Genomic DNA, 24,621 nt, shown 5'->3' on the forward strand with positions numbered 1-24,621 from the left:
CTTCTCTCTGTCCCTATCGAGCTCTTGAGCTGTTCACTAGCTAGCTAACGCAAACAAGCCAGCAGGCGGTGAGCAGAGGATTGATGTGTGTGTTTGTGCGGTCATCTTTCTGCTTCAGCTCACCCTGACACACGTCGCACATCTCACCTTTCTTTAACGAAAGTCTCATTTCTTCTTTGGTAGTCACTGAACAATACAAAACTGAAGTTGCTTTGTTGAAGGTAAGGCAGTTTTCTCTCCCCTTTGCAGACAGAGCTTGCACCGGCTCATCCAAAATGGCTTCTGCTAGCTCGCGAGCTATAACAGTTATGTCTAACAAGGGCTCTCGTGAGCTAACGGTTGCACTGTAGCATCGGAGCTGGTGTTTTGTCGAAAATTGCTACCGAAGCTGACGTGATACGTGCTTAGCCTTGGTGTTTTATAATTTTGAATACGGTTTAATTTACTCAAAAAAATATGGCAAGCATATTTTAGTCGTCTACTATGAAAAATATTCAATATTGAAGAAGAAGCGTATATTAACAGACTAAAATCCTCTATATAATGATGCTTCCTTGAATTATCACATTATAATTCACCATTAATATCTCTATTTATATTAATGGATTATTAGGAATGACGTTTTGACACAGTTTAGTACAAGTACATCTCGTCTGACAAACATCCTCCGTGAAATCATCACGATACTCCTCACGAGCGCCCAGATTTGTGCTTCTGCGCCTGCGTAGGGCCGTTTCAGTATCACATCTTCGATAGGAGGCAACATTCGATATAACACCCAGCAGCAGATAGCCTAGCTTAACCGATGGCTCAGCTGATTTACATTCAAGTAGAAAATGGCGTCGTCGCTACAGGCTACTTTAAACTACTATTTGGAGGAAAAACAGAAACACGAATGCATCATTGAAGTGACAGCTGAGGGTGTGAGTGTGCAAACTGCGTGGGATGCTGTTTACAATCATCCCCGAAGTGGACTCAAATCCTTCCCAGTTATGATGGGATGGCGATACAAGCACAGTGGACTGGAAACATTAGCAGCTAACCACGCCGCCCTGCCCCATTTTACTGCATCTCACCATCGTTAACAGGAGCTTTTCCAGCCTTATGTTGCTTCGATTGCAGCAAAGCATGGATAAAAGATGCAGATGTGACAGAGACAGTATGCAAATGTGTTTCCTCACAGTGCACAACAACATATTCACTCATATGTTGAATGTTTAAATTGATAGCACCCATCTAATGCGTTGTAAACACCTCATACGAGCTATCTCATGTATTCAGCATCCCACTTGGCTCACCCTACCTTCAACTGGCTTTTACTGGAGCAGAGAGTAACATTGCTTGATGTAGAACATTATGTGCAAACCAGCTGCATTATGTCACATAAATCTCAGAGAGAATCTGCACAGATGGTTTGTTTTTCCTCTTAATAACAAAGACCAGGCTGCTGATGTGTGTCTGATGTTGAATAACAAACATCATGCTGACCTGTTTAATGTCCATATAAGAGCCGTGCAGCCTGAGTGTGTGTGTGTGTGTTGTTTTTCCCCAGCTCTCATGCACTCACTAATTGCCCTCCCCTTTTTCTCTTCCTCAGCACCGTTTTCCCCATCCCCTCCTATTATTCTTATTCTTTTGAGTATTCATCATTGTCAAGCCGCCAAAGTGGAGAGTGTGATTGCAGAAGGGGGTGCTTCTCGTTTCAGGTAACACACCACAGTTTAATACAGGAAATTATGCCTGGTATTGTTATTATTCTTTTTTGCTGTGTTTGTCCTTCTGCTAGCATTTTTTTTTTGGGCAGGGACTTCCGGTCCCCACGAACAAAGCAGGATGTGGGAGGGCTCAGAATGGCAGGGAGACGATTCTCTTTGTGGAACCTTTCGCTAAAAAGGGGGAGGGGTAGACGTAATAAGCCGTAAGAGGATTTCTGTCCTCTCGGGTGAATAACGGTATCGGGAGTATAGTGTAAAAACTCAAAGTCAACAGGGTGTCACACGTCCTGGATTAGGTTTTAAAATGTCCAGATTGAAGCTTCAGAGTGTTTGGATTTTATTCATTTTTTAAAATATTTTATTTATAGATTTTCAGTGTATAGACAGGTAACACAACTACAGAAAAAATACAGAGGTGGGCAAAGAAAGACAAGTATATACTCATACATACCTACATAAATAAATAAAAAAGTAGACAAGGGAAAACCTGCTCTAACAAGATACACCATTATATATTTCTAATGAAGTATAGGTACATCACAAAAGCCAGCACTTATACATATATAGCACCTAGTGTTAATTTTGGCGGCTATTTTAGATTTAGTCTTAGTCTTTAGACGAAAATGTCTGTTAGTTAAAGTCACATTTTAGTCTTTTCAGCCCTTTATAGTTTTAGTCTAGTTTAAGTCGGCGGAAACTCAAAACATTTTAAGTTAAATAATTAAACCTGTCCCTGCTAAAATGTCAAAAGAAAACATTCTGAATGTATCTTGATTCTCTAGATTCACAGAAAAATGCCATTAAAGGGCGGTATTGCACATTCACAACGGTCCCTGAATGCACCTCGCAGCCACAGAGGCACTGAACAGTCAGTCAGTTCACGGCACTCTGAAATGCATCTGCATCTTTGATGACGAGGAGTTGATCCAAACTTACTAAATGTGTCTGATGTATCACCAAACTGGAATAAATCATGCTCCAGGCGCGGAGCTTTTCACAGTGATCACGGCAACAACATCAAATATTAAACAGACGTCCCCCGGTTCTGTCTCTGTCACTAACGCACACCGGGGGGTAAAAATCATCAATGAAGATGAGACAGATGCATGGAGGTGAGGAGAGCTGGTTCATGAAGCACACCTGCTGCAGGTTGAGACCAAGCTAACACTGCGCCCCTCAGATAATAACTCAGCCTGTCACAGGGATGCATCACTTTTATTTTTTAAAGACGCACACCGGGGGAAAACATGGATGTTGAATGTCCGACGGTCTGCCACTAATGTTTTCGTCTCGTCATCGTCTCGTCAGCGAAATCAAAACCTACGTTCGTCTTCGTTTTTTATTATCAGTGATTCAATTTAGCTCGTCATAGTCTCGTTGACGAAATTAACACTGATAGCAACTTTATGTCATTCTTGATAGGGAAGACAGAAATAAAAGAAGTATGAACTGGAGTCTCTTTTCTTCCGGTAGACGTAAATACGTCACGCTCGTCCCTGTCCAATCAGAACCCTTCCCAACCCCCAGACCTTAAGCCGAACTGAATAAAGACGATTAAACGTGTTTTCCATGTAAACCTCAATTCAGAATGACTGTTTCCATGTAAACACGAAGGAGAATACTTTAATTCCGAATAATTAATTCAGACTTAAAAAACATCATGTAACCGTTGCCATTGGTAAATTCTGCTAGCCAGGTCTTAAAAGAAGGGACATCCTCATTTTTCCAATGAGTTAAAATATTTCTTTATGCAATAACCATACCATATTGTATTGTATTCTCCAATGTAAGAGTGGAAAGATGTCGAGTGCCACCTATAATTGTTGTGCAAGGGTCAGGGGTAGAAGTAGGGATGGGTACCTTTCACATTTGAACCGATACAGTACTGATGCCTGGTACCTGGGAATCGGTACCGGTACTCAACGGTACCAATTTTCTGTACTTTTGTGTGTTTATGTGGTAATAAATGTTAATTAAAAAAAAAAATCCCAAATTTGTTTAATTTAACATATTTATTTGATTTGCCATGAAATGAACTGAAACAGGATTATAAAGGTGATTAGATATATTAGCTGGCACGTGCTTGTGGCGTCTAACTGCTCTTTCGGGAGTTTATCAATGAACACACGTGAACGCCTGCGGACGGGGAAAAAGTCAGTTCTCTGTCTCTTTATAATAACAGGACACACAACTTACATGTTGGGCATTCACGCACACAGGAACGGTTATAAACAGGGCAGGTTGTCAGAGCGAGAGAGTCCATCTCAACTTAATCCTCCTGCAGCTCTGCCTCGCGGTGAGTGAGTGATCGCACCCATCAGCTGCAGGCTCTGTTTGGGGTGCTCCCGCGCAGATGCAGAGAGCAGAGAGCAGAGACGTCCATCCAATCAGTCTCAAACTTTATTACAGGGCGAAAGTATGGAAAATCCCCTCCTCTTCCACTCCCTCACAGTCACAAGGATGCATTCAGGTACCAAAACATGATACCGTTTGATTTTACGTGAATCGGTACTTGGTAGTACTGACGGAATTCGGTCAGTACCCATCCCTAGAGATGTCCCAGTTATACACGTCAGAATGTTTTGATTTTATCTGTGACTTTTAAAAGTCTCTTCAGGGTCTTAAGGAAGCAGTTTTTGGTGCGTCTTCACAGAGTATTTCCACACGTCATTGGACAGCTGGCAGGGTGAACGTGTTGATCGTCAAAGTGCGTCACAAGATGCTTTGATTGCAGCCTCACAGGGTTTGCAGATCGCTCTTAAATTGCAAGTTATTAGTCTCGGTATACATGTCAGTGTGCTTCTCAGATGAGCACAGAGTGTACTGAAAACGCTCGTATTAGCAGACCGGTTAAGTCTGCGATCAAACAGCAGTCGGAGTGAAAAGTAGCCTCGTCTGCTTTTCTGCTGCTGCTCAAATCTTGTTTTGGCTGATTTTGCCGTTCAACACCTTCAATCACAACATTTATACTCCCCTCTTTTCATCATTTAGCTTATCATCCCAGCAATTCAAGGAAAGCAATCCACAAAGAGAATCCTGTCTCCTCCTCTGTACGTTAGTCAAAGAAGACTCTTTATGTTGATTCCACTGAATAATGCATTGACACACATGCTGTCACCTTAAATGTCCTGCATTTTGCTTTGTTCTTCATAAATGTGTGCATTGTCTTTCTTGAAGCAGCATTTTCTGGCAGTCTGACAGTCGCTTTAAAAACGCATCTTGTGATGTTTACTCCTGAGGATGTTGATCAGGCCAAGCAATTATTCTTCCTCGGTTTAGTCTGTTCAAAGTTATTCAGAGTTTTGTTGCTTTATCTGACAGTTTTTAACTTTTTGTTCTACCTATTTTAAGCTGAGTGCAATGCAATGACAAACCTAGTTGCTCGTCAAATTAATAACCTGTAATTCAAACACTTATTTTCTTAATTGCTGTGCTGCATTGCACTCGTTAAGATTAGCTCTCTTAATTTTGGTGTAAACCTGAAAGAGTGTCACTTGTAAGCGAGGGCTCTTGCAGCGTAAGTATGATTTGACTAAATGAACGCTAGAAGTGATCTTGTTGCCCGTGAGGTAAAGTTCCAGGCTCATTGATCTCGCTGAGTGCCGGTGCACTTATGTCTCTCCCTCTTTGTGTTTGCCCGTCTCAGTGCTTCTTCGGGGGGAGGAGGTGGTAGGGGTGCACCTCAGCACTATCCCAAGACTGTCGGCAACAGGTTAGTCTTTTGCCTTTATTCTTGGTCTCTTAATGTGAATCGATTTTAAAGCGTGAGTGCTTTTGGCATCCATGGCTATCATCAGTAGTTATCTAGTCACTGCAGACACAGTGGAGCAGAGTTGACTCTGACATGTTAACAGACTTCAGTCAGCTGCAGGTCAGCGCCACATTTATGAACGTTTAAGGGGACAGTGTGTGGAATTTAGCAGAACAGACTTTGCAGAAATGGAATATCATGTTTGTAAATATGTTTGAATGTGAAATAAATATTCATCAAATGTTTCAATGCTTCTGTATATTCTGAATTAATGTGTGTATTTATATAAAAATGAGCAATTAAGGCACAGTTAAACCATTATTAGGTGTTAATAGTGAGATCAACGCCTTACACTGGAAACAAAGCACTTAAGGCTGATTTAGACTTATGCGTCGAATCTATGGTGTACCCTACGCCGGAGGTCCGCGTACCTCCTGTACCTACGCGGAGGCCTACGTATGTAGCTGATGTGCACCTCCTCTAAATGTAACTACCCATAGAATCGACGTGGACCGCAAGCCCTGTGATTGGTCCGTTCGACGGCATTGTGGCAAACTGTTTTTTACAAATAGACCCAAACAGGCGCAACTCATCTTTGGAACCAGTCTCTAGTGACCAATCAGGGAACTGCAGTTTTTGGGATTCACAGTCCTAAAGCCTGATTTATACTCCTGCGTCAAATTGTCGGTGTAGCTCCTGTACCTACGCAGAGGCCGACACACGTAGCTGATGTGCACCTCCTCCAAAATGTAACTACGCGTAGAATCGACGCGGACCACAAGCCCTGTGATTGGTCGGCTCGGCTGCATTGTATTTCCTGCATTTACATCCGGGATCCCTGCTCATCGGCCGTGTATTTAATCTCCTCCTTTCTATTCTTCCCTGTAATCATGTCTGTATGATAAACAGCAACATGTATCATCTGTAGATTAACATAACACGCTCTGAATCTCTGTGGAAAAGTAAACAGAGATCGTAGTTGGGCTGGAAAACAGGCGACCGACTATCAGAGAGACCACACTGCCCTCAAGCGTTTCAGCGGGGTATTGACACATCAACGCACAAGTATGTGGTGCTCATGTATGTGTCAGCCCCTGCTGCGTAGGGGCGACACAGAATTGTAAATCAGCCTTTAAACGTGTGAAATATTAAAAACAAATATAGTTAAGCTTCTTGTATTGATTACTATTTATAGTCATCAACCAAGTTTTATTTTAAGACTGAGCAAAAGGATGATATCTTCTTGTAAGGGTCTGAGTCAGACTAGAAAAATACACCAGATTTTGCAGATTTTGTTGCACAGCCGTGATGATCTTGAAGAACTCAGTTTTGTAAACATCATCCTTTTTGCTCGGACGACGTTTGTGCTCCTTCTGTCATGAGGTTCCGCAGCGCTCAGTCTCGCTCTCTCTCCTTTTTCAGCGAGTTCCTGGGGAAAACCCCAGGGCAAAGCGTTCAGAGATGGGTTCCTTCACGAAGCACTAGACGAGATGTCAACTCCAGCAACGAAAAAGAGCGACACGATGCAATCTTCAGGAAAGTGAGGGGGTAAGGTTCAAGGTTGAGCAGCTACTGAATCCATCCCTGGGGACAGATATGCACTGTGGCAGTCCTCCCTTCTCCTCCTCAGATATTCATCTTCTGCGGTTCTCAGTAGTTTGGGAAGTCCAGACTTTACAAAGCCCTTCTGTTGAGCAGTGAGAATCGTTAAGCTGGCAAACCTGCTCGTAGAAACGCCAGAAGAGCTCTCCTGCAGAAAAATGCTGCACAGAACAATAGTCTTGAAATTTGGACTTCTGATCGAGCCAGATTAAAGAAACATGAGAATCCCAGCTCCTCCTGACATGCTCTTAAATATGCTCTAAAATTAAATCTATCATTAATCATATCTCGAGTTTAGGAAGCTGACTCCTCTTGCAGGACCGTGTTTTTATTTCTTCGTGTTCATGTTCTGATTTTCTGGGTCAACTAGGGACATGGTGATGAATTCTGCATATTTCTGCAGTCATCAAAGCGGCATGTGCTTCGCTGAAGGCATTTACACCACGTTCCCCTTTAAAGTCAGGTGATGTTTACAAAGTACAAAAGAGGAAGAAATGACTCTTCCTCTCAGGAATGTTGGCGAGCTGCTGGTCAAAACAATAATTAAGCCAGCGCAAGATGAAACTGTTGCAGCGTCCCTTCTTATATTTTGACACGGAGTATAATCCTACAGAAACTTCCATCCGGGCCGAGCTGCAACCTCTAGATCCTCAACACTCTCCTGGGAACATGAGTTCTCTTGCGTCTAGATTCATCATCAGAAAATGTGCGCACTAAGATTCTAAAGAAAGCCTGTGGATATTTAAATAATTAATTCTCTCTTTGTTGATTTGAATCACAGAACAAGTGATCCTTTAATTTAAAGTGTGACAAGTCTTTGGCTGCCATAAATGATAAACTGACCGGGTGTTTTGCAGAGAAAACAGATACTTCCCGTGCTTCTCAGGCCTTTGTAGGAACAATGTTAGCTCCTGTCACAAACACATATTCAGTGATCTGATGATACTCTACCTGAAACTCTTTGAGCTTTGCAAAGTGAGAGCACAGCAGCTGCTCTGTTGTGGCTGCAGCTCAGTGTGGAATACCCTCAGTAAACAATGGAGTGCACACTTGAAAAATGCTGCTGGTCACCATTTCTGGTTTGTAGCTCTGACAGAAATGTGATCGGTTCAGTTTGCAGCTCTAGACCTTACAGGGTTGTGTGAACTCTGATGTCTTATGGATTGTTGGTGAAAGCAGGCCAGTCGTGTTCGGTCAAATAAGGATAGAGTTATAATCTCAAAACAAAATCTTTGTGTGTGTTTTTCACACCGCTCTCTAATTTCACTCACAATGACTTGATGTCTCTGATGTTACCTGCTTTCATCAGGTGTGTTAGACTGCTGCTGTCTAAGTCAACAGAGGGGTGAACACTTCTTGTTTAAGACGCAGGATTACATTCTTCACAGTGCAGCTTTACTTCCACATACTACAGATTGGATGTATGCTCAGTATCAACAAATGGTTGAATAAGAACATACTAGCAGGTAGTAAAACAACAAACTGTTAAAGATACTCTCAGAAAAGAGCGAGCTGCATCATATAAACATTCACACATCAGTTCACCCTGACTTCTTGCAGAAATTTAAACATTCAAACAAACATTTAATTTATTAATGCCCAAGATTTACACTCTGGGGTTTTTTGGTCATAGTTTTTTATGCATACACTCATGCACAAACATGCTACAGCCATGCATTCATGGAGATATGTCAGAGTGAGGAGGCTGCAATCAACCAGTGCAGTTAGTGGTTATGTGCCCTGCTCAAGGGCACATAGACAGTGCCCAGGTAAATGAACCAGCACCTATCCAGCCACTGCTTCAAGCCAGTTCCCTATGGACTGAGATACTGTTGCCCAAATAGGCGGCATGGCAGGAAAATGTCTGGGCTTCGTCGTAGTGACAAACTTGTCCATTCGGGCCCACACGTGCAGCTCACCTCAGAGCGTTCCAGGAAGTTTTCAGGAGTTTAGCTCATGTGTGAACTAGGGAAGTCTGGATTAACCGGTTTCACTATTAACATTGACATTACAACAACGTGTTGGCGGCGTTTTATCAATTTCAGTCCAGTGCAGCAGAAGGGCTTAGGTGGGGACTGTCGAGCAGACGAGCACAATGTCTGAGAAAGGAGAGAACAGAACAGGTTTTCCTCACACTGTTTTACAGTGGACATGAGGTAGCTCACGATTAGATGCTGCAAAAACAAATAACCTGTAAAATACAAAGAGTTGAGGCTTCTTTGGTTCCAAACTGGCCACTTTTATAGCACAAGCACATGTCATATAATGACGTTTTACCTGTGTCTACAGAGGACTCTTGTTCTATTGTGAATAAAAAAGCTCAGAGAAGTTAGCTGATTTTATGCTGATGTTATCCAAAGTTAAAGGCTTATTCTAAGCATGTTTCGCTACCTGTTATTGATAAATAAAAACAAAGAACTGCACTTCTTTTGAATACAGGATTCCTTTTAATGTAGCTAAGTGTATTCTAATAGTCTCTGTCGTAAAAGAGGAGCGTCTGTGTGAGCATAGGGAACAGAATGATAAGGCCACCTTTTCTCCATCAGGTTAGATTTATTTTTAAACTTCTCTGTTGTTATTCGCCGAGGTTTTCCCACCAAACTCCCACACACTGCCACATGTGACCAGCGGATAGGAAACCCTCTCTCATAACGTTTCACATGCCAGCTATCTTGATCCTGCATAATCGTACTGACTTCCTTATCTCGCCGCCTCGCCCTTCCCCCTCCTGTTTTTATTTTCCAGCATACTCAACAAACTCACGCCTGAAAAGTTTGACAAGCTATGCCTTGAGCTCCTGAACGTGGGCGTAGACTCAAAACTCGTCCTTAAAGGAATCATCTTGCTGGTAAGCGTACATTTGTCTTCTCCTTTTGTACTCGGCTAAATGGAAAATGTATCATGCGTTCTTGGCCGGCTGCTCTGAGTGAGTCATACTCATACACTCCATGTTTTAATGACCTGAGCGGTCCTTCTCTCTCCTCCTCCTCTCCTCTCCTCCCTCCCTCACTGTGGTTTAGATTGTAGACAAAGCCCTAGAAGAGCCGAAATATAGCTCGCTCTATGCTCAGCTATGTCTGCGCTTGGCAGAGGACGCACCAAACTTTGATGGCCCTTCATCTGAGATCCAAACATCCCAAAAGCAGAGCACAGTAAGTGTTCAGTTCAAAACATCTGAGCCCAGACTGTCCTGTACTGTACTGTACTGTACTGTACTGTACTGTACTCCTCCTTTTTTATAACCGTGCTGCCATTTCTTCCAACATAAAGCTTTCTAAAGATAAAAGCTAACGGCTCTTCTTTATAAATGTATTTTGCCGTCATTATTTACATTTTCCAACATCTTAAAAAAGCAAAAATACATGTTTATATTTCATAGACGTGTATTGTTTGGATTCTTTTTAGCTGCCATCGAGTTTGTATTATACATACATTCATTCATATGTTGTTTTTTTCTCTTTTGCAGACCTTCAGAAGACTGCTGATTTCCAAACTTCAAGATGAATTTGAAAACCGCGCCAGAAATGTTGAAAGTAAGTTGATGTCTCATTGCATCCTGATATCTTTGCAGAGCCTTCCTCGGAGAAAGTAACCTGCTACGTTTTGAGAGAATCAAGCTTGTTTTCTGGTTTGTCTACGTTGCTCTGCAGTTTCCTCTGCCCCAATTTCAGTTAGTGGCGGGGTTTCTGACAGAGCAGATCAAGTAGCAGCTACTAATGTTGAAAACTGATACTTACATTTGATTACAGCAATACAGAAAGTAGCAGGATGTTCCGTCAGAGTAGTGTTAGTAGATTTATAATTATGTCATGCTGGAAAAGGTGCCCGGCCAATAAGTGCAATAACAGAATGTAAGCAAAGGCTGATAAATGGTAAATGGACTTGAACTTGCGAACCAACATGGCACCCGTTTGTCTTTCCGCCCGCTCGAGCCCGTGGAAGAGGCACGTCATGACGTCAGATTTATGTGACCGCTTTTCCCAGCAGTGCTAGCATGAACTTTCCCTCACAACAACAACAATGGCGGACAACGCCAGTTTGTCTCCTCGGCTGACCGCTGCTTCGCCTTGGAATCTATTAGTCTCATTTTTTCGCTGCAGGATAATGGAGGAAACACATTTGGTTTGTGTTTTTGATCACGGCAACCCCGACCTTCGCCCCCTGACGTAAGCGATTCGCGGTTCTAGACCAGCAAAGAGTTGGAGCCGCTCTTGAACCAGTTTTTTGAAACACAAGAAACAGATTCTCAATTGAGCACCGGCCCTGAAACTGCCTCGGTTAAAAAGGGGTAACTGATGGTAGAGGATGCTGTATAGTGAGGGACCATGAGTATTAGCTAATCTCATTCATACACATTCACACACCACTTAATAACAGAGGGAGCAATTTGTCGAATCGCCAACCTTCTGATTGATAGACGCCCAACTTTACCCACTGAGCCACAGCTGCTCCAAGACCTTTATACATGTCAAATCTGAGGCATAGACTTCACATTTAAGACGTTCAACAAAGAGCCCTCTCATTAAAAGTCTTGTTACAGATTGAGAATGTTAATCATAAATCAAGTTAGGGCGCAGTTGGACTCTTGGTTTAAGCGTGCGCCCCATAAACAGGCTGTAGTCCTCATCGCAGCGGTCACAGGTCAGACTCCTGGCCTTGAAGATTTGCTGGATGCATTTCCTCCCCACACTTCCTGTCTCTCTTCATCTGTCTTGTCAATAAAAGCAAACATGCCCCCAAAATACAACTTAAAAATGAAAAATAAAGTTTGTGCAACACATTGATGCAAACAGTCTGCAACATTTAGCAACAGATTGGCAACAAGACAGTCATTTTGGTGCAGGTCACCACAGTTTGGATCTGTGTTGCAGTGAAGAGTAGTTATAGTTCTGGGAAGGTGTTGGTCTACTACAGCACAGGGTTAGTGGATCAGATTCTTAAAGCTTCATACATTTCCAGATCACTACTAACGTCTGTCTCTCCCTTCCCTCCAGTCTATGACAAGCATGACAACCCTCTTACTTCTGAGGAGGAGGAGCAGCGTGCCATTGCCAAGATCAAGATGCTTGGCAACATTAAATTCATCGGGGAACTTGGCAAACTCGACCTCATCCACGAATCTATCCTTCATAAGTGCATCAAAACAGTAAGTCTCTTATTTTTTTATGGGTATGTTTTTAAAGGAGTGCTGAATACTTTAATGAGTACCTCGTTTGACCTTTCCTACCTTCCTTCTCTTCTTTCGCTTTACCAAAGCTTCTGGAAAAGAAGAAGAGAGTCCAGCTCAAGGATATGGGGGAGGATCTGGAGTGCCTCTGTCAGATAATGAGAACAGTGGGGCCGAGACTCGACCATGAGAAAGCAAAGGTAACACCCCCGGCTCTTCAGTTTTGCCTCAGCCGTCAGGAGAGGCTGAAGATTTGTTTTTGTTGGTGTTTAATTCAATAAACAGATTATTCTCGGGCATAACCTTTTTTTTAGGTCAGCAAATTGTTTATGCCGTTTCATGCAGAAGTAAATCCTCCAAGGCTGCAGCAAAGGAAATTATCAGAGCGGTAAACACAAATCAGACACTTTTTCATGCCAGACTTAAGCGGTCCAGACGGGGTTAACTGTGTCAGTACAGGTCCCGGCTAAGCTCTTCATCTGGCTGCTCTCAGACTCACCTAAAGCCCCACTTGGCTCACAGCCAGAGCCAACACGAAAACCTTCTGCTCTACTGTAGGTCCCCAAACTGCCCTGTCCTCAACTAACCCCCCCCCCCTCTCTTGTCTCCTTTCTCCACTCTTTCCGCAGTCTTTAATGGATCAGTACTTTGGCCGTATGCGGTCCTTAATGAACAACAAGGAGTTGCCTGCTAGGATCCGCTTCCTGCTGCAAGACACAGTGGAACTGCGAGAAAACAACTGGGTCCCCCGCAAGGCTTTCATCGACAACGGACCAAAGACGATTAACCAGATCCGTCAGGATGCAGTGAAAGTGAGTCCTGTGGAAGGAGGGTGCTAACCTCAGAGGAGGAGGTGTGACAGTGTGAGGGGCTCCATAATCCTCACTCTACTGCAAATAAAAAGTGTCTGCTCAGCATAAGCAAAAATGTTAAGAGCAAGATATAGCAGAAAATAAAGTTAGCACAGAATGTAATTTCGTTTTTTTACAATCATGAGGTTCACTGTGGAGCTCTTAGGAAAAGGAACATCATGGAACAATCTGTATTTCTAGAATTTGGTGTCTCTGCAGTTTTGGAGTGAAGTTTAAACTCAAGGCATCAAGAAAGTCCCACATTCCCTGCAGTCTGACATCTTGATCTTGCATACAAGTTTACATTTTTAGATTTTTCATTTCAAGATTCAAGATTCTAGAAAGCTTTATTGCAAAGTGAGCGTGCGCACACTGTCTTGTTGTGTCCTTACTGTCTTGTATTTAAATACCAGTCAAATCACCACGTCAAATTCCTTGTAAGGACACAACAAGACAGTAAGGACAATAAATATATAAACCTAAACACTAACCTTAAAAATTCTAAATAAAATCAAAAATACCATCTGTACAAAGAAAGGTATAGAAGTACTTTTAAAGACATGAAATAAGTTAAATTAGTCTAAGCCAGAATGCACATTTAAATGCAGAAAAGAAAAACACACATCTTGCATAATGTTGCCCTACTGTTATGTCTACATTTAAATCCCCTGACACTTCATTACTGTATCTTGACTCCAGCTCTGTTCTGTGTCTTCCTGCAGGATTTGGGGGTTTTCATCCCAGCACCCATGTCTCAGGGGATGAGGATGGACTTCTTCCTGGAAAGCCCCTTCATGCCCAACAGAGTGAAACTGGACAGGGAGACTCTCGGGGGATTAGCTGATATGTTTGGACAGATGCCAGGTGGGGGCTTTGATCATTAGTTGCCTGATGGTGACCTTTGACATCATTTTCACAGGAAGGGATGAGACTGCAATGATTTTAAGGTTTCACGTGGAGCTAAGGGGATTCTGTCTCTTAGGAACTTCATTGTGACGCCTGAATGTGTCATGAACTAAGAATAGATTATGATAAAAGTTGCAGGAACAAATCAGAAATGTATTCACTTAGGCTTTTTTGCTATCCTAGGTGCTTTCTAAATGAAAATAAGCAGTACATTATGCCATCACAGGTCACTCCCTTCACTAAAATCTTCTGTAACCTAATGTTTGATCTGTTTTTTTTCCAGGTAGTGGGATTGGAACTGGCCCGGGGGTTATTCAGGACAGGTACTCGCCCACTATGGGACGCCATCGCACCAACCCGCTCTTCAATGGCCACAGCGGCCACATCGCCCCGCCACCGCAGTCTCAGTTCGACATGGGGCCAAAGTCTTTTGTTAAGTCCAACCAGGTAATCCCGCCGGGCGACAACACGACGCAGGAATCAGACTAAAGCTTGTTGATGTGTGTCTGCGACGCCCCGAGTTCACAAGTGTAAGGAAGTAATCCTCTTGTCGCCTCGTGTGACTTTGAACAGGTTCAGAATCAGCACTTCCTCAACCAGAACCAGAACCATTTGGCCCAGCAGCAGGTCCAGGCCAAAGACATGCCGCCACGATTCAGCAAGAAAGGACAGCTCAATGCAGACGAGGTAACTTGAACTGTGTGTTGTTGGGCTGCATCACAGACCTGACTCCGGTGTGACACGTCAACAAGAGACGTGAGGTCTTGTCAGGATGCAGCCCTTAACGGGAGGAGGTCTTCATGCCCAGTGATTATAAAAAGACGCGTTATTCTGAGGAGCACAACCAGCTACCAGTTCTATCCTCTACCTTTACTCGTTGTGTGACCTCTATCTTTAATCTCTCCCTCCTCCTCCTCTTCCTCTCCTCCTCCTTCCTTCAAGCTGGTAGCTGGTCCGCTGACTGCGATTATGAGATATGAGGGCATAGATTAATCTGAAACACTGATTCTTTATTTTTCTGTGGAGGCACCTTAATAATCCTTTGTCTATGTTCACGGTACACGGTGGTCCTACAGATCAGCCTCAGACCTGCTCAGTCATTCCTCCTCAACAAGAACCAGGTTCCTAAGCTCCAGCCCCAGATCCCCACCATGATGCCCCCCAGTGCCCAGCCCCCTCGCACTCAAACCCCGCCTCTGGGACAGGTAAGAGACGCTCTGTTGTCAAAGTTTGCCACAAGGTTTGTTTTGGCTCAACACGTGAAGTGTGAGAAAAGAAGGATTGAATAGCACCCAGCAGCTTAGACAAACCTTACCAATCATAAACAGTCTGGAAGTCTTTTGTTTCTTTGTAGAAGTGCTTCATGTCTCTGTAATAATCACATGACTTTGGCCTCAGCCTCCACAGCTTGGCCTGAAGATCAACCCTCCGCCCATCCAAGAGAAACCGCAGAAGATGAACAAGAAGCCGCCTCCTGCCAGGGAGGAGCTGCTGAAAATGACGGTAGGCAAAACAGAAATCACACATCCTCCACCCAAAGCTTTCAGTCCAGAGCTGCTGCAGTTTAGAAACACTTAAGACCTTATTGAATTAACAACGTATTACTACATTTACTTCCCCTACTCATGGGAACAGGTGGGTTACTCTTAAAATACCCTCAAATCATGCACTTAAAATTTAGGGGTGCTGTGGTGACGAACAGAGAGACAATACAGGACTATTTTTGTAGACTTTGCACCTGGAAAGGGAGATATTAAACAGGCTAGGGTTACAATGAAGCATTGGGGCTCACAAGCCAATGCTCTTCTTGTTATTTCTTGTTGTATTAAGGTCAGATAGTCAGGTTAGGGGATTTTGATCACACTGAAATGCTAAGGATCTACCTGCAGACGAGTATTCTGCTAACCAAATATATTGACACCACTCCATATCTATCGAATCACAGCAGATGAAAGCATGCATGCTCAAACTGGCCTCAGCTCATTTCTGTCTGCTCTGATCTTGACTCCAGGAGGCGATCATGACTGAGTACTTGAACAGCAAGAACCTGACTGAGGCTGTGAACGGCGTGCGTGAGATGAAGGCTCCCAAGCACTTCCTGCCAGAGATGCTGAGTAAGATCATTGTGTGTTCCCTGGACCGCCCTGATGAGGACAAAGAGCACGCCAGTACTCTGATCCACACGCTGCGCACTGAGGGCCTCATCTCTGGAGAGAACTTCATGCAGGTAAGACTCAGAAATGAAGCCTTTGTTCAATCCAGTACATTATCACAGGATCTGAAGATTGAACTGCATATCACTTTGTTTGACATTTTTATTTCTCATATTCATGTCGCTCCTGTAGGCTTTCCTCAACGTCCTGGACCAGTGCCCTAAGATCGAGCTGGACGTACCCCTGGTGAAGTCCTACCTGGCCCAGTTTGCGGCCCGGGCCATCATCGCAGAGCTGGTGAGCGTGGCGGAGCTGGCTCACCCCCTGGAGAACGGCACCCACTTTCCCCTCTTTTTGCTCTGCCTGCAACAGATGGCCAAGCTGAAGGACCGTGAGTGGCTGACGGACCTCTTCCAGCAGAGCAAAGTCAACATGCAGAAGATGCTCCCAGGTACTGACCTCCTCTCTGTGAGGTCCCTACATGCACACACAGTCCCACACAGCAGTCAGCTGATCACATTATTTTAACAGAGCTTTAAAAAAAAAAAAACAACCCTTGTGCCCGAATACTTGAGGCAGCCGTTTTTGTCCCTTAGCGACCTCTGAGTGACGTCTTTGTTCTGCTCCGTAGAGATCGATCAGAACAAGGACCGCATGCTGGAGATCCTGGAGGGGAAGGGCCTGAGCTTCCTGTTCCCGCTGCTGAAGCTGGAGAAGGAGCTGCTGAAGCAGATTAAGGCAGACCCCTCTCCACAGTCCATCTACAAGTGGATCAAAGACAACATCTCTCCCAAGCTTCACACAGACAAAGGCTTTGTCAACATCCTCATGACCAGGTATGTAAACAACAAGGTCTTTAATGAGAGTGATGAAAACTGAATCCTCCATGATATCTCCAGTATCAGGATTTGATTTTTGCTCACAACATGTAAATGTTTGAAGCCCTTTACTGAGATTTATAAACATCATAAATGTATAAAGCAGGAGGCAGAGTTCAGGCTGATCTTTTGTTTGTCTTGAAAAATAACCCGGCTTTGTTTTGAAGGTCTTCGGTGTAATCAGCCGTTGTCTTCTGGTCTCTTCTCAGTTTTCTCCAGTACATCTCGCAGGAGCTGTGTTTGGCGGAGGTTGACGAGCAGCTGGCGGCCCCCTCCAAAGAGCAGCTGGAGCAGGAGAAGCAGCTGCTGCTGGCCTTCAAGCCCGTCATGCAGAAATTCCTGCACGACCATACCGAGCTGCAGGTCAGCGCCCTGTACGCCCTGCAGGTGCACTGCAACGCCAGCACCTTCCCCAAAGGTACAGCACCATGCACGTCTCAGACAAACAAACACCAGCCTGGAGCAGTTCAGCTGTAGTTCACCACAGATGTGTCAGACATGAATTCTAACCGCTGCATCCTTTGTTGCATGTTAACATTAAAGGATGTAAAGTCCTAAAGGAGTATTACCATTACAAAACTGTCATAACTCAGTTTGCCTTGATTGCAGTAGAGCCAGAGTCCATTTAATTTTATCAAAGCAAGAAATTGTCAGCATTCAGGATTGATTGACAAATGAACCACCATGCCTAACTCAACCCCATCTGTACCTGTGGCACACAAACACTCTGCAAATACAGTTTTTTTCATATAAAATCACCTTTTTTGATGTTTTTAAAAGTTCAGATATCATTCAGAAACTTTGGAACACTATATCATGAAGGCCAAATGTGGCTCACCTCACTGAACGTGATCTGATTCAAGTATTTTATGAATCAACTCTTAATTGAGGTAAACAGTAAATCAATCTTTATTTATATAGCGCCAAAACAACAAATGTTACCCGAAGACTCTTTCCAAACAGAGCAGGTCTAGACCGTACTCTATGTTCTATTAATAACAAAGACCCAACATCAAGACAGGATAAGATCCAGTCCCATCTTACAGACAGGACTCAGTCTAATCTCATCTTAATCCGCCATGAGCAGAGCACTTTGCAGCATTTAGCAAGTTACAGTGGCAAGGACAAACTTCCTTTAACAGGCAGAAACCTCCAGGAGGACCAGACTCATGTTAGACACACATCTGCTGAGACAGTGTTGGAGAGAGGGATAGAAGAGGTGAAAAGAGAGAGATGATAGTGGTGAGACGGATAGTAGTAGTTGTAGCAGCAGCTGGAGTCTGACACGTCCACAGCAGCAGGCCTTAGAGAAGGGATCAAACCTCTGACCCTGCAGCAGTGGGTTACTTTAACTTCATATAACATCAATCAATCTTTATTTATGTAGTGCCAAATTCAATGTTCTATTATTACCAAAGACCCAACATCAAGACAGGATAAGATCCAGTCCCATCTTACAAACAGGACTCAGTCTGATCTCATCTTAATCCACCATGAGCAGAACACTTGGAGGGATAGAAGAGGTGAAAGAGAGAGATGATAGTGATGAGAGGGAGACGGTAGTAGTTGTAGCAGCAGCTGGAGTCTGGCATGTCCACAGAAGCAGGCCAGCGCAATCCTATGGGACAAGGGAGCTCAGGGACTCCAGAAAGGTCTATGGTTAGTAACTTTAATGGGACAGGAAGAGTTGAAGTAAGAGACAAGCAGAGAGAGGAGAGAGAGGGAAAGACAGGATATCAGTGTGGCAGTTCCCCCGGGCAGTCCAAGCCTACAGCAGCATAACTAAGCTGATCCAAGCCTGAGCCAGCTCTAAATTAACTTTATCAAGGAGGAAAGTTTGAAGCCTAATCTTAAGAGTAGAGAGGGTGTCTGCCCCCCCAGACCAGTCCCATCTTACAGACAGGACTCAGTCTGATCTCATCTTAATCCACCATGAGCAGAGCACTTTGCAGCATTTAGCAAGTTACAGTGGCAAGGACAAACTTCCTGTAACAGGCAGAAACCTCCAGCAGGACCAGACTCATGTTAGACACACATCTGCTGAGACCGTGTTGGGGTTGGAAAGAGGGATTGAGGAGAGGAAGAGAGAGAGAGATGATGGTGATGAGAGGGATAGTAGTAGTTGTAGCAGCTGGAGTCTATAAACAGGGTTATAGACTGGACCAGATTCTTTGTGATGCTCCTCGGTGTAAGCGTTGCATCTTCCCAAAACTGCTGACATGCAATTAGTTTCTATAAATTAATTTTCTTTTAATCCCTTGACAGCATCACTTTTAAGAGAAGATATTTAAAGTGCAAACTGTTCTGCAGATTTGGCCTCGATCACAGTTTGATGCCTGCTCATATCTTTGTTTTAAGAGCGTCCAAACTTATTTGGAATCAGGGTTCTAAACAACATATTGGTTGCACTTAAAATACTTCTTCTTTAATAAGTTTGTTTTTTATCTAAAGCAACAAATCCTGGTTTAAAAGCCTTACATTTTGCTGTCTGAAACATCCATTAATGTTTTCTCTTTTTCATTCTGTCCACAAAGGCATGCTGCTGCGCTACTTTGTCAACTTTTACGACATGGAGATCATCGAAGAAGAAGCCTTCCTTGCATGGAAAGAAGACATTACCCAAGAATTCCCTGGAAAAGGAAAAGCTTTATTCCAGGTACTGACTTTTAAAAAAAAAAACATCTTTTAAACCTCAGATAACAAATCGAACGTGAAGCAAAAACTCATGTCTGTTTCTTCACCTTCCCCTCAGGTCAACCAGTGGCTCACCTGGCTGGAGACGGCGGAGGAGGAGGAGTCCGAGGACGAAGCCGATTGAAAGAGCGAAACAGAAGCATCATGTGTAGATCGACCTCATCGTTATTATTACAGTCGCCTTTCCTTTATTAAACTCCATGCTTACTTTAACCACTACCACGTGGCACCCGGCTGCTTCTGGCTTGCACATCTTAAAGCTCGTACCTGTAGAAAGGCCCTCGCGGTGTTATCATGACGATACGCTCAAGAAGCATCATGTGATCTGTTGCCTGATGGATGTTTGATTCTGGATCTGTGTCCTGATCAGCTACATGAATTCTGAAGTGGCTCAACCATGTGTTTTACTTCTTTTTTTTTTCTTTGCTCTGACTGTTGAGTTTGTAACTTTTTTTTTTTTCACAGTTTTGCATGTTTTACAGTTCCAATTGATTTTTACTGATTTGAACCCCCTCCTGTAGGAATCAGCTTTCTTTAAGGATATAAAGGACTTCCTCGCCCTTCTCTCCCTCTTAAATTAGTCGTCCTCTTTGCTAACGCTATCTAAAGACCATTAACAAAAGGTTTCATCAGTGACCTGCTTTGTGATCTTCTGTAAGGGGTCGTCTCTTCACGCTCCTGTCATCTCTCATCAACAGCAGAAATGGTTAAAACCACGCGACACGAGCAGCTCTCTGTCTTTAACTCTGAGAGTGTGACGATCGGAGGCGGCCCAGCTGAAGTGAGAGCGAAGCATAAGCTGGCAGACATTTGAGAATGAATTAAGAATGCATGTTTTAGTCAGCCTCAAAACAAACCAAACCTGATTCGATCATTTCTCCCCTCTCCTGTTAGCGCTCCATCTTTGTCGTCTTTTACTTCATGAGTGGTTGCAATACTCACCATCCTCCAAATGTTACAAGATTTACAAAAAAAAAAACACAAGTTGTAATAATTGATGTGCCGCTGTAACATTTCAAAGTTGCCTGTGTTTCTACCTCTTAGTTAGATGGGCTTTTTGTTTTCGTGTGTGCTGGGGAGAAAGAAGAACCGAAACCTCCAAGCACACACGCACACACACACACACACTGAAGTATTTGATTTAGTCCTGGCCTATAATTGCACAATTCAAGTAATTGAAGCAGACTTTCCCTGCAAAGCTTCACATGGTTTACAAGTATTACTGTTGAAGAGTAAGAAAGGAAAAGCTTGTTTTTAAAATTCTGACAGCTGAGCGTCGATTGTTAAGAGTCGGGGGTTCAAAGTGGCCTGTTCATTTAGAAACACAAAAAATATGAAACCAGTGAAAAAATTTTATGTTTTTCCTAAATTGGAAAAATATGGAAAACCCTGTAGGTTGTAATCGACCCTTCCTCACTAAAACAAGTCTAATAGCTGAATAATAATAATGAGAAACTTTTACCCAAGAACTGTGCTCAGAAGCCGTGTTTATGTAGAAGATGATAGATTTGGATCATAATGTATGGAATTCAAAATTATTGTGCACCTCTATTGCTTTAATGTCAATAAAGTCCAGAACATGAGCACCACACCTTTCTCTTCACTCTTTATCATACAGACATCATGAGTCCACACCAGGGCCTACAGGTCTGGGTGTCCCATCTTCTCAATATCACAGAATCATAATGTCTTAAAGAAAGGCAACAAGTCTCGTCTGGTTCATCAGTTCTTGGCTGCAGCAAAATGTGGGTGCATCCGACTACTCCTGGTCCGTAGGGATCCAGAAGTAATCCACCACCTTCCTGCTCCTACGCTGGGGAGCTGAGTCTGGTCGCTCTCCTCCAAAAGGGGGCAGCTCATCGAAGTGACTGGGACCTGGATCCCTCCCTGAGTGAGGGGCAGAGACCCTCAGCATTGTCCTGAGAAGAGATAACCCAACATTGAGTGTTCAGTTAAAATGAGACATCTCTCTTACAGTTAAGTGTTTGATAAGACATTGTTTTTATATTTTATACATTAGAAAAATGACTGAATTTTAATGTAAAAAAAATCCCTCTCAATTATTTTTATTCTCTAAGTTTCCTTCCATGTCTACTAAACAAAATTTAAAACAGGAACAAAGAGGTTCCTCAATCTTAAAAATAAAAAGCTCTGTAGATTGGTTTTGATTATTTGAACACAATGTTTGCATGATAATTCAAATTTGTAAAATGTTTAAATGTTTGATAGATATTTTAAAAATTAGTCAAAAATAACATCTTACATGTGGTATTAGATAATCTTCTATATGGCCATAGTCAGCCCTATCAGTAAATGTTAAGATGGCTTACTGAACATACAGTATATATTAAAATAATTTGGTTTTTACTGGAGCAAAAAGGTGTCAAATGAAGGCAGGACCTCACGTTGAGGTTGTTAGGTTTAATACTCTTGAATAATTTGGGTGTGTGACCTAATAGTTTGAGTCCAGAAAACTCACAAAATACTGTTTTTTTCTTTTTTCCTGACCTCATTAAAAGTTGACATTTCAGAACTACATGAAGCTTGTTGAAATACTGTCCCCTGGTGGCCTCAGTGTTACCTGGATGAGCTCCTCTCAGTCTCCTCAGGACTGGACTCAGGGTTGGAAATATACACAGGGTCTCCTTCCTGGACAAAACGATATGATGCAAGAAGTTATCACATTTAACATTCATTGATGAATCAACAGAGTCAAACAAAACTAATCTGAACTTTATATTGATCAAGTGAGGGAAAATTCTGTACTGATTCCACTAAATATTAAGCCTGATGGCGGGATATTTTACTTACTGGTATTTATATCAGTTGTCTTAATGTATTTATCAAACAGTCCCCTGCTTAAAATTGTTTTTATTTCACAATTGAGTTATTTTTAGTTTAAATTAATACATTTAAAAATACCTTAATAGAAGTGAAGTTTGATAACATGAAAGTAAGATCAAATAATAAGAGATAAGATGATGCTTTATTGATGAATAAGTAGTACTACAAGTATAAGGGTAGAAAAAATAGAGTACAAATAAAGATAAAAATATATTAATATAAATACATAAAGAAATTGAAATGAAAATAGATGCAACAATTATATTAAAATAAACAAATAAATAAAAATGAAAATAGATGCAAAAATTATATAAATATACATAAATAAATAAAAATAGATACAAAATTATATTAATAAAAAAATTAAAAATATACAAATTAAAATAGATAAAAAAATTATATTAATATACATAAATACATAAAAATAGATAAAAAATTATATTAATATAAAAAATAAAGTAATACAAATTAAAATAGATGCAAAAAATATATTAATATACATAAATAAATAAAAATAGATACAAAATTATATTAATATAAAAAATAAATAAATACAAATTTAAATAGATAAAAAAATATATTAATATGAAAACATAAATATATTAGAATTAAAATAGTTACATAAAATACAAATTGAAAGATATTTAAAGGTAATCATCTTACCGTAAAATTCCTCGGGGTGCCGTCTTGATTTTTGAGAATTCTCACCCTCTGATCGCTCTCTGTCATGCAGAGGAAGTAACTCTTGATGTTGGCTTGACACTGCAGTAAAACAAACATTAAATCAACCTTAGAGATAAATTAATTAATTACAAACTAGGAAATACATTTAAAAATGGACGAAGGGAATGAATTTTCTGTTGACCCTGCAAACATGCTGACCATGTTGGAGTATTCAGAGCTGCAAGACCAGCTCAATATGTTTATATATCAGGTTAGAATGATGTAATTTTTCACTATGCACTTCTTTTACTCCACACATGCTATGTCTGTCTTTAACAAACAAGAACACTCCTCAGAGCCGCTCCCTCACAGATTTGTTCTGCCTCAGAGCCTTCAGATCCTCCTGAGCTCTGAACCTGTCGGCTATCTCCTGATGTTTCTCCCTCCAGCTCAGACACTCGGCGGTCCTCTCCTGTCTCTCCTTCTCTGCCAGTCGTCTCTCTGCCTCGGCTTCCCGCTGGGCCTGGTTGGCCTTTTTGCTGTCCTCCTCAGACACCATCGCTCTGCGCCTCGAACTAGTCTCACTGTAAACACAAAGATGAATTACATCCTTAAAAAAATCACATTTCCTATTAAATGTCCATAAAATCTAACAATCATACAACAATCTTATTTCTGTCAGATTTGGTCTTAAACACATTTCTTTTTCTCCTTTTCTCTCAATCTTCCATTTCGCTTTCCATAAAACTATCTGCAATACTTTAAAATACAAGAAATCACTCAGAGGATCATGAATCTAACCCTCCTCTGACTTTAATTCGTCTGAACCGTCACACAGTTTGCTGTTGATTTATTGCTTCCTGTAGGTGGAGTACATTCCCGCTGTATTTTCTGCTGATAAGAAGCTAACATCAGGTTTGACATTTACTCTTACTGTTCAGTTTTTCCTATCTTTATAGAAGAAAGTGTACAGCAATGTGAACCCTAAACATCCTCCCTGTGGTGTCCCTGACATTGTTCCAACTTCCCTCCTGAAAGAAGTAGTCAGCACTATCGGCCATACGGTCCACTATCATTTATCAGCAGGTCACAGTGTTCTGATTAAAAGTACAAAGAATGACACTACAGTTCCTGTAATGTAGAGCGTGATGTGGTGCTACTGGAAATAAAGTTGAAGTGCTAATGTAGGAATAAATGAATGCTAATGACATTTTTTTCCCCTTTAATTGGTGATCTCAAAACAGAGGAACAAACTCAACTCAACTCAAACTTTATTTATAGAGCACGTTTAAAACAACCGGAGTTGACCAAAGTGCTGTACAGGACAAAAACAGCACAAATGACAAACACAGCATGCAATACAATACTAAAATACAATACTAGAATACGTAAACAGT

General features: G+C 42.1%; 2 protein-coding genes and 1 non-coding gene across 5 annotated transcripts in view; 2 read left to right on the plus strand and 1 right to left on the minus strand.

Annotated features, from left to right (window-relative positions):
* Positions 1-21,306, plus strand: eif4g2b (eukaryotic translation initiation factor 4, gamma 2b). 3 transcript variants are annotated; one of them, XM_034685141.1, is made up of 21 exons: positions 1-221; positions 1,598-1,706; positions 5,362-5,427; positions 6,889-7,014; positions 9,814-9,916; positions 10,089-10,220; positions 10,535-10,601; positions 12,063-12,214; positions 12,325-12,435; positions 12,865-13,047; positions 13,809-13,950; positions 14,276-14,439; positions 14,566-14,679; positions 15,069-15,197; positions 15,391-15,495; positions 16,004-16,219; positions 16,338-16,596; positions 16,777-16,981; positions 17,233-17,441; positions 19,558-19,679; positions 19,776-20,902. In XM_034685141.1, exons 8-21 carry the CDS (start codon positions 12,131-12,133, stop codon positions 19,839-19,841), a joined length of 2,109 nt encoding a protein of 702 aa, XP_034541032.1. In that variant the 5' UTR covers positions 1-221; positions 1,598-1,706; positions 5,362-5,427; positions 6,889-7,014; positions 9,814-9,916; positions 10,089-10,220; positions 10,535-10,601; positions 12,063-12,130; the 3' UTR covers positions 19,842-20,902. The 3 variants fall into 3 exon arrangements, with proteins under 3 accessions (XP_034541032.1, XP_034541033.1, XP_034541031.1); XM_034685142.1 differs by lacking the exon at positions 5,362-5,427 and having other exon boundaries at positions 32-221; XM_034685140.1 differs by lacking the exons at positions 1-221; positions 5,362-5,427 and having other exon boundaries at positions 1,602-1,706; positions 14,566-14,678; positions 15,056-15,197; positions 19,776-21,306.
* LOC117815155 lies at positions 14,793-14,978 on the plus strand. Its single transcript, XR_004631733.1, has one exon. It is a non-coding gene; the product is annotated as a small nucleolar RNA SNORD97 (small nucleolar RNA).
* The window catches only part of LOC117814034 (myosin-9), an 8,767-nt gene continuing 5,333 nt past the window's right edge, over positions 21,188-24,621 (minus strand). Inside the window, exons 5-8 of the mRNA XM_034685143.1 lie at positions 23,595-23,808; positions 23,225-23,323; positions 22,299-22,366; positions 21,188-21,636 (exon numbers count right to left, since the gene is read on the minus strand). Coding sequence (XP_034541034.1) covers positions 21,477-21,636; positions 22,299-22,366; positions 23,225-23,323; positions 23,595-23,808 — 541 coding nt within the window. The 3' untranslated portion in view covers positions 21,188-21,476. The remainder of the gene's footprint in view (positions 21,637-22,298; positions 22,367-23,224; positions 23,324-23,594; positions 23,809-24,621) is intronic.

This window comes from Notolabrus celidotus, chromosome 6, assembly GCF_009762535.1.
Source record: "Notolabrus celidotus isolate fNotCel1 chromosome 6, fNotCel1.pri, whole genome shotgun sequence".
NCBI lineage: Eukaryota > Metazoa > Chordata > Actinopteri > Labriformes > Labridae > Notolabrus > Notolabrus celidotus.

Coding starts and splice junctions, on each gene's coding strand:
- eif4g2b (XM_034685140.1), top strand. CDS start 12,131: ATGCTTGGCAACATTAAATTCATCGGGGAACTTGGCAAACTCGACCTC. Junction 12,436..12,864: donor TCGACCATGAGAAAGCAAAG/GTAACACCCCCG, acceptor CTCTTTCCGCAG/TCTTTAATGGATCAGTACTT. Junction 13,951..14,275: donor TATGTTTGGACAGATGCCAG/GTGGGGGCTTTG, acceptor TTTTTTTTCCAG/GTAGTGGGATTGGAACTGGC.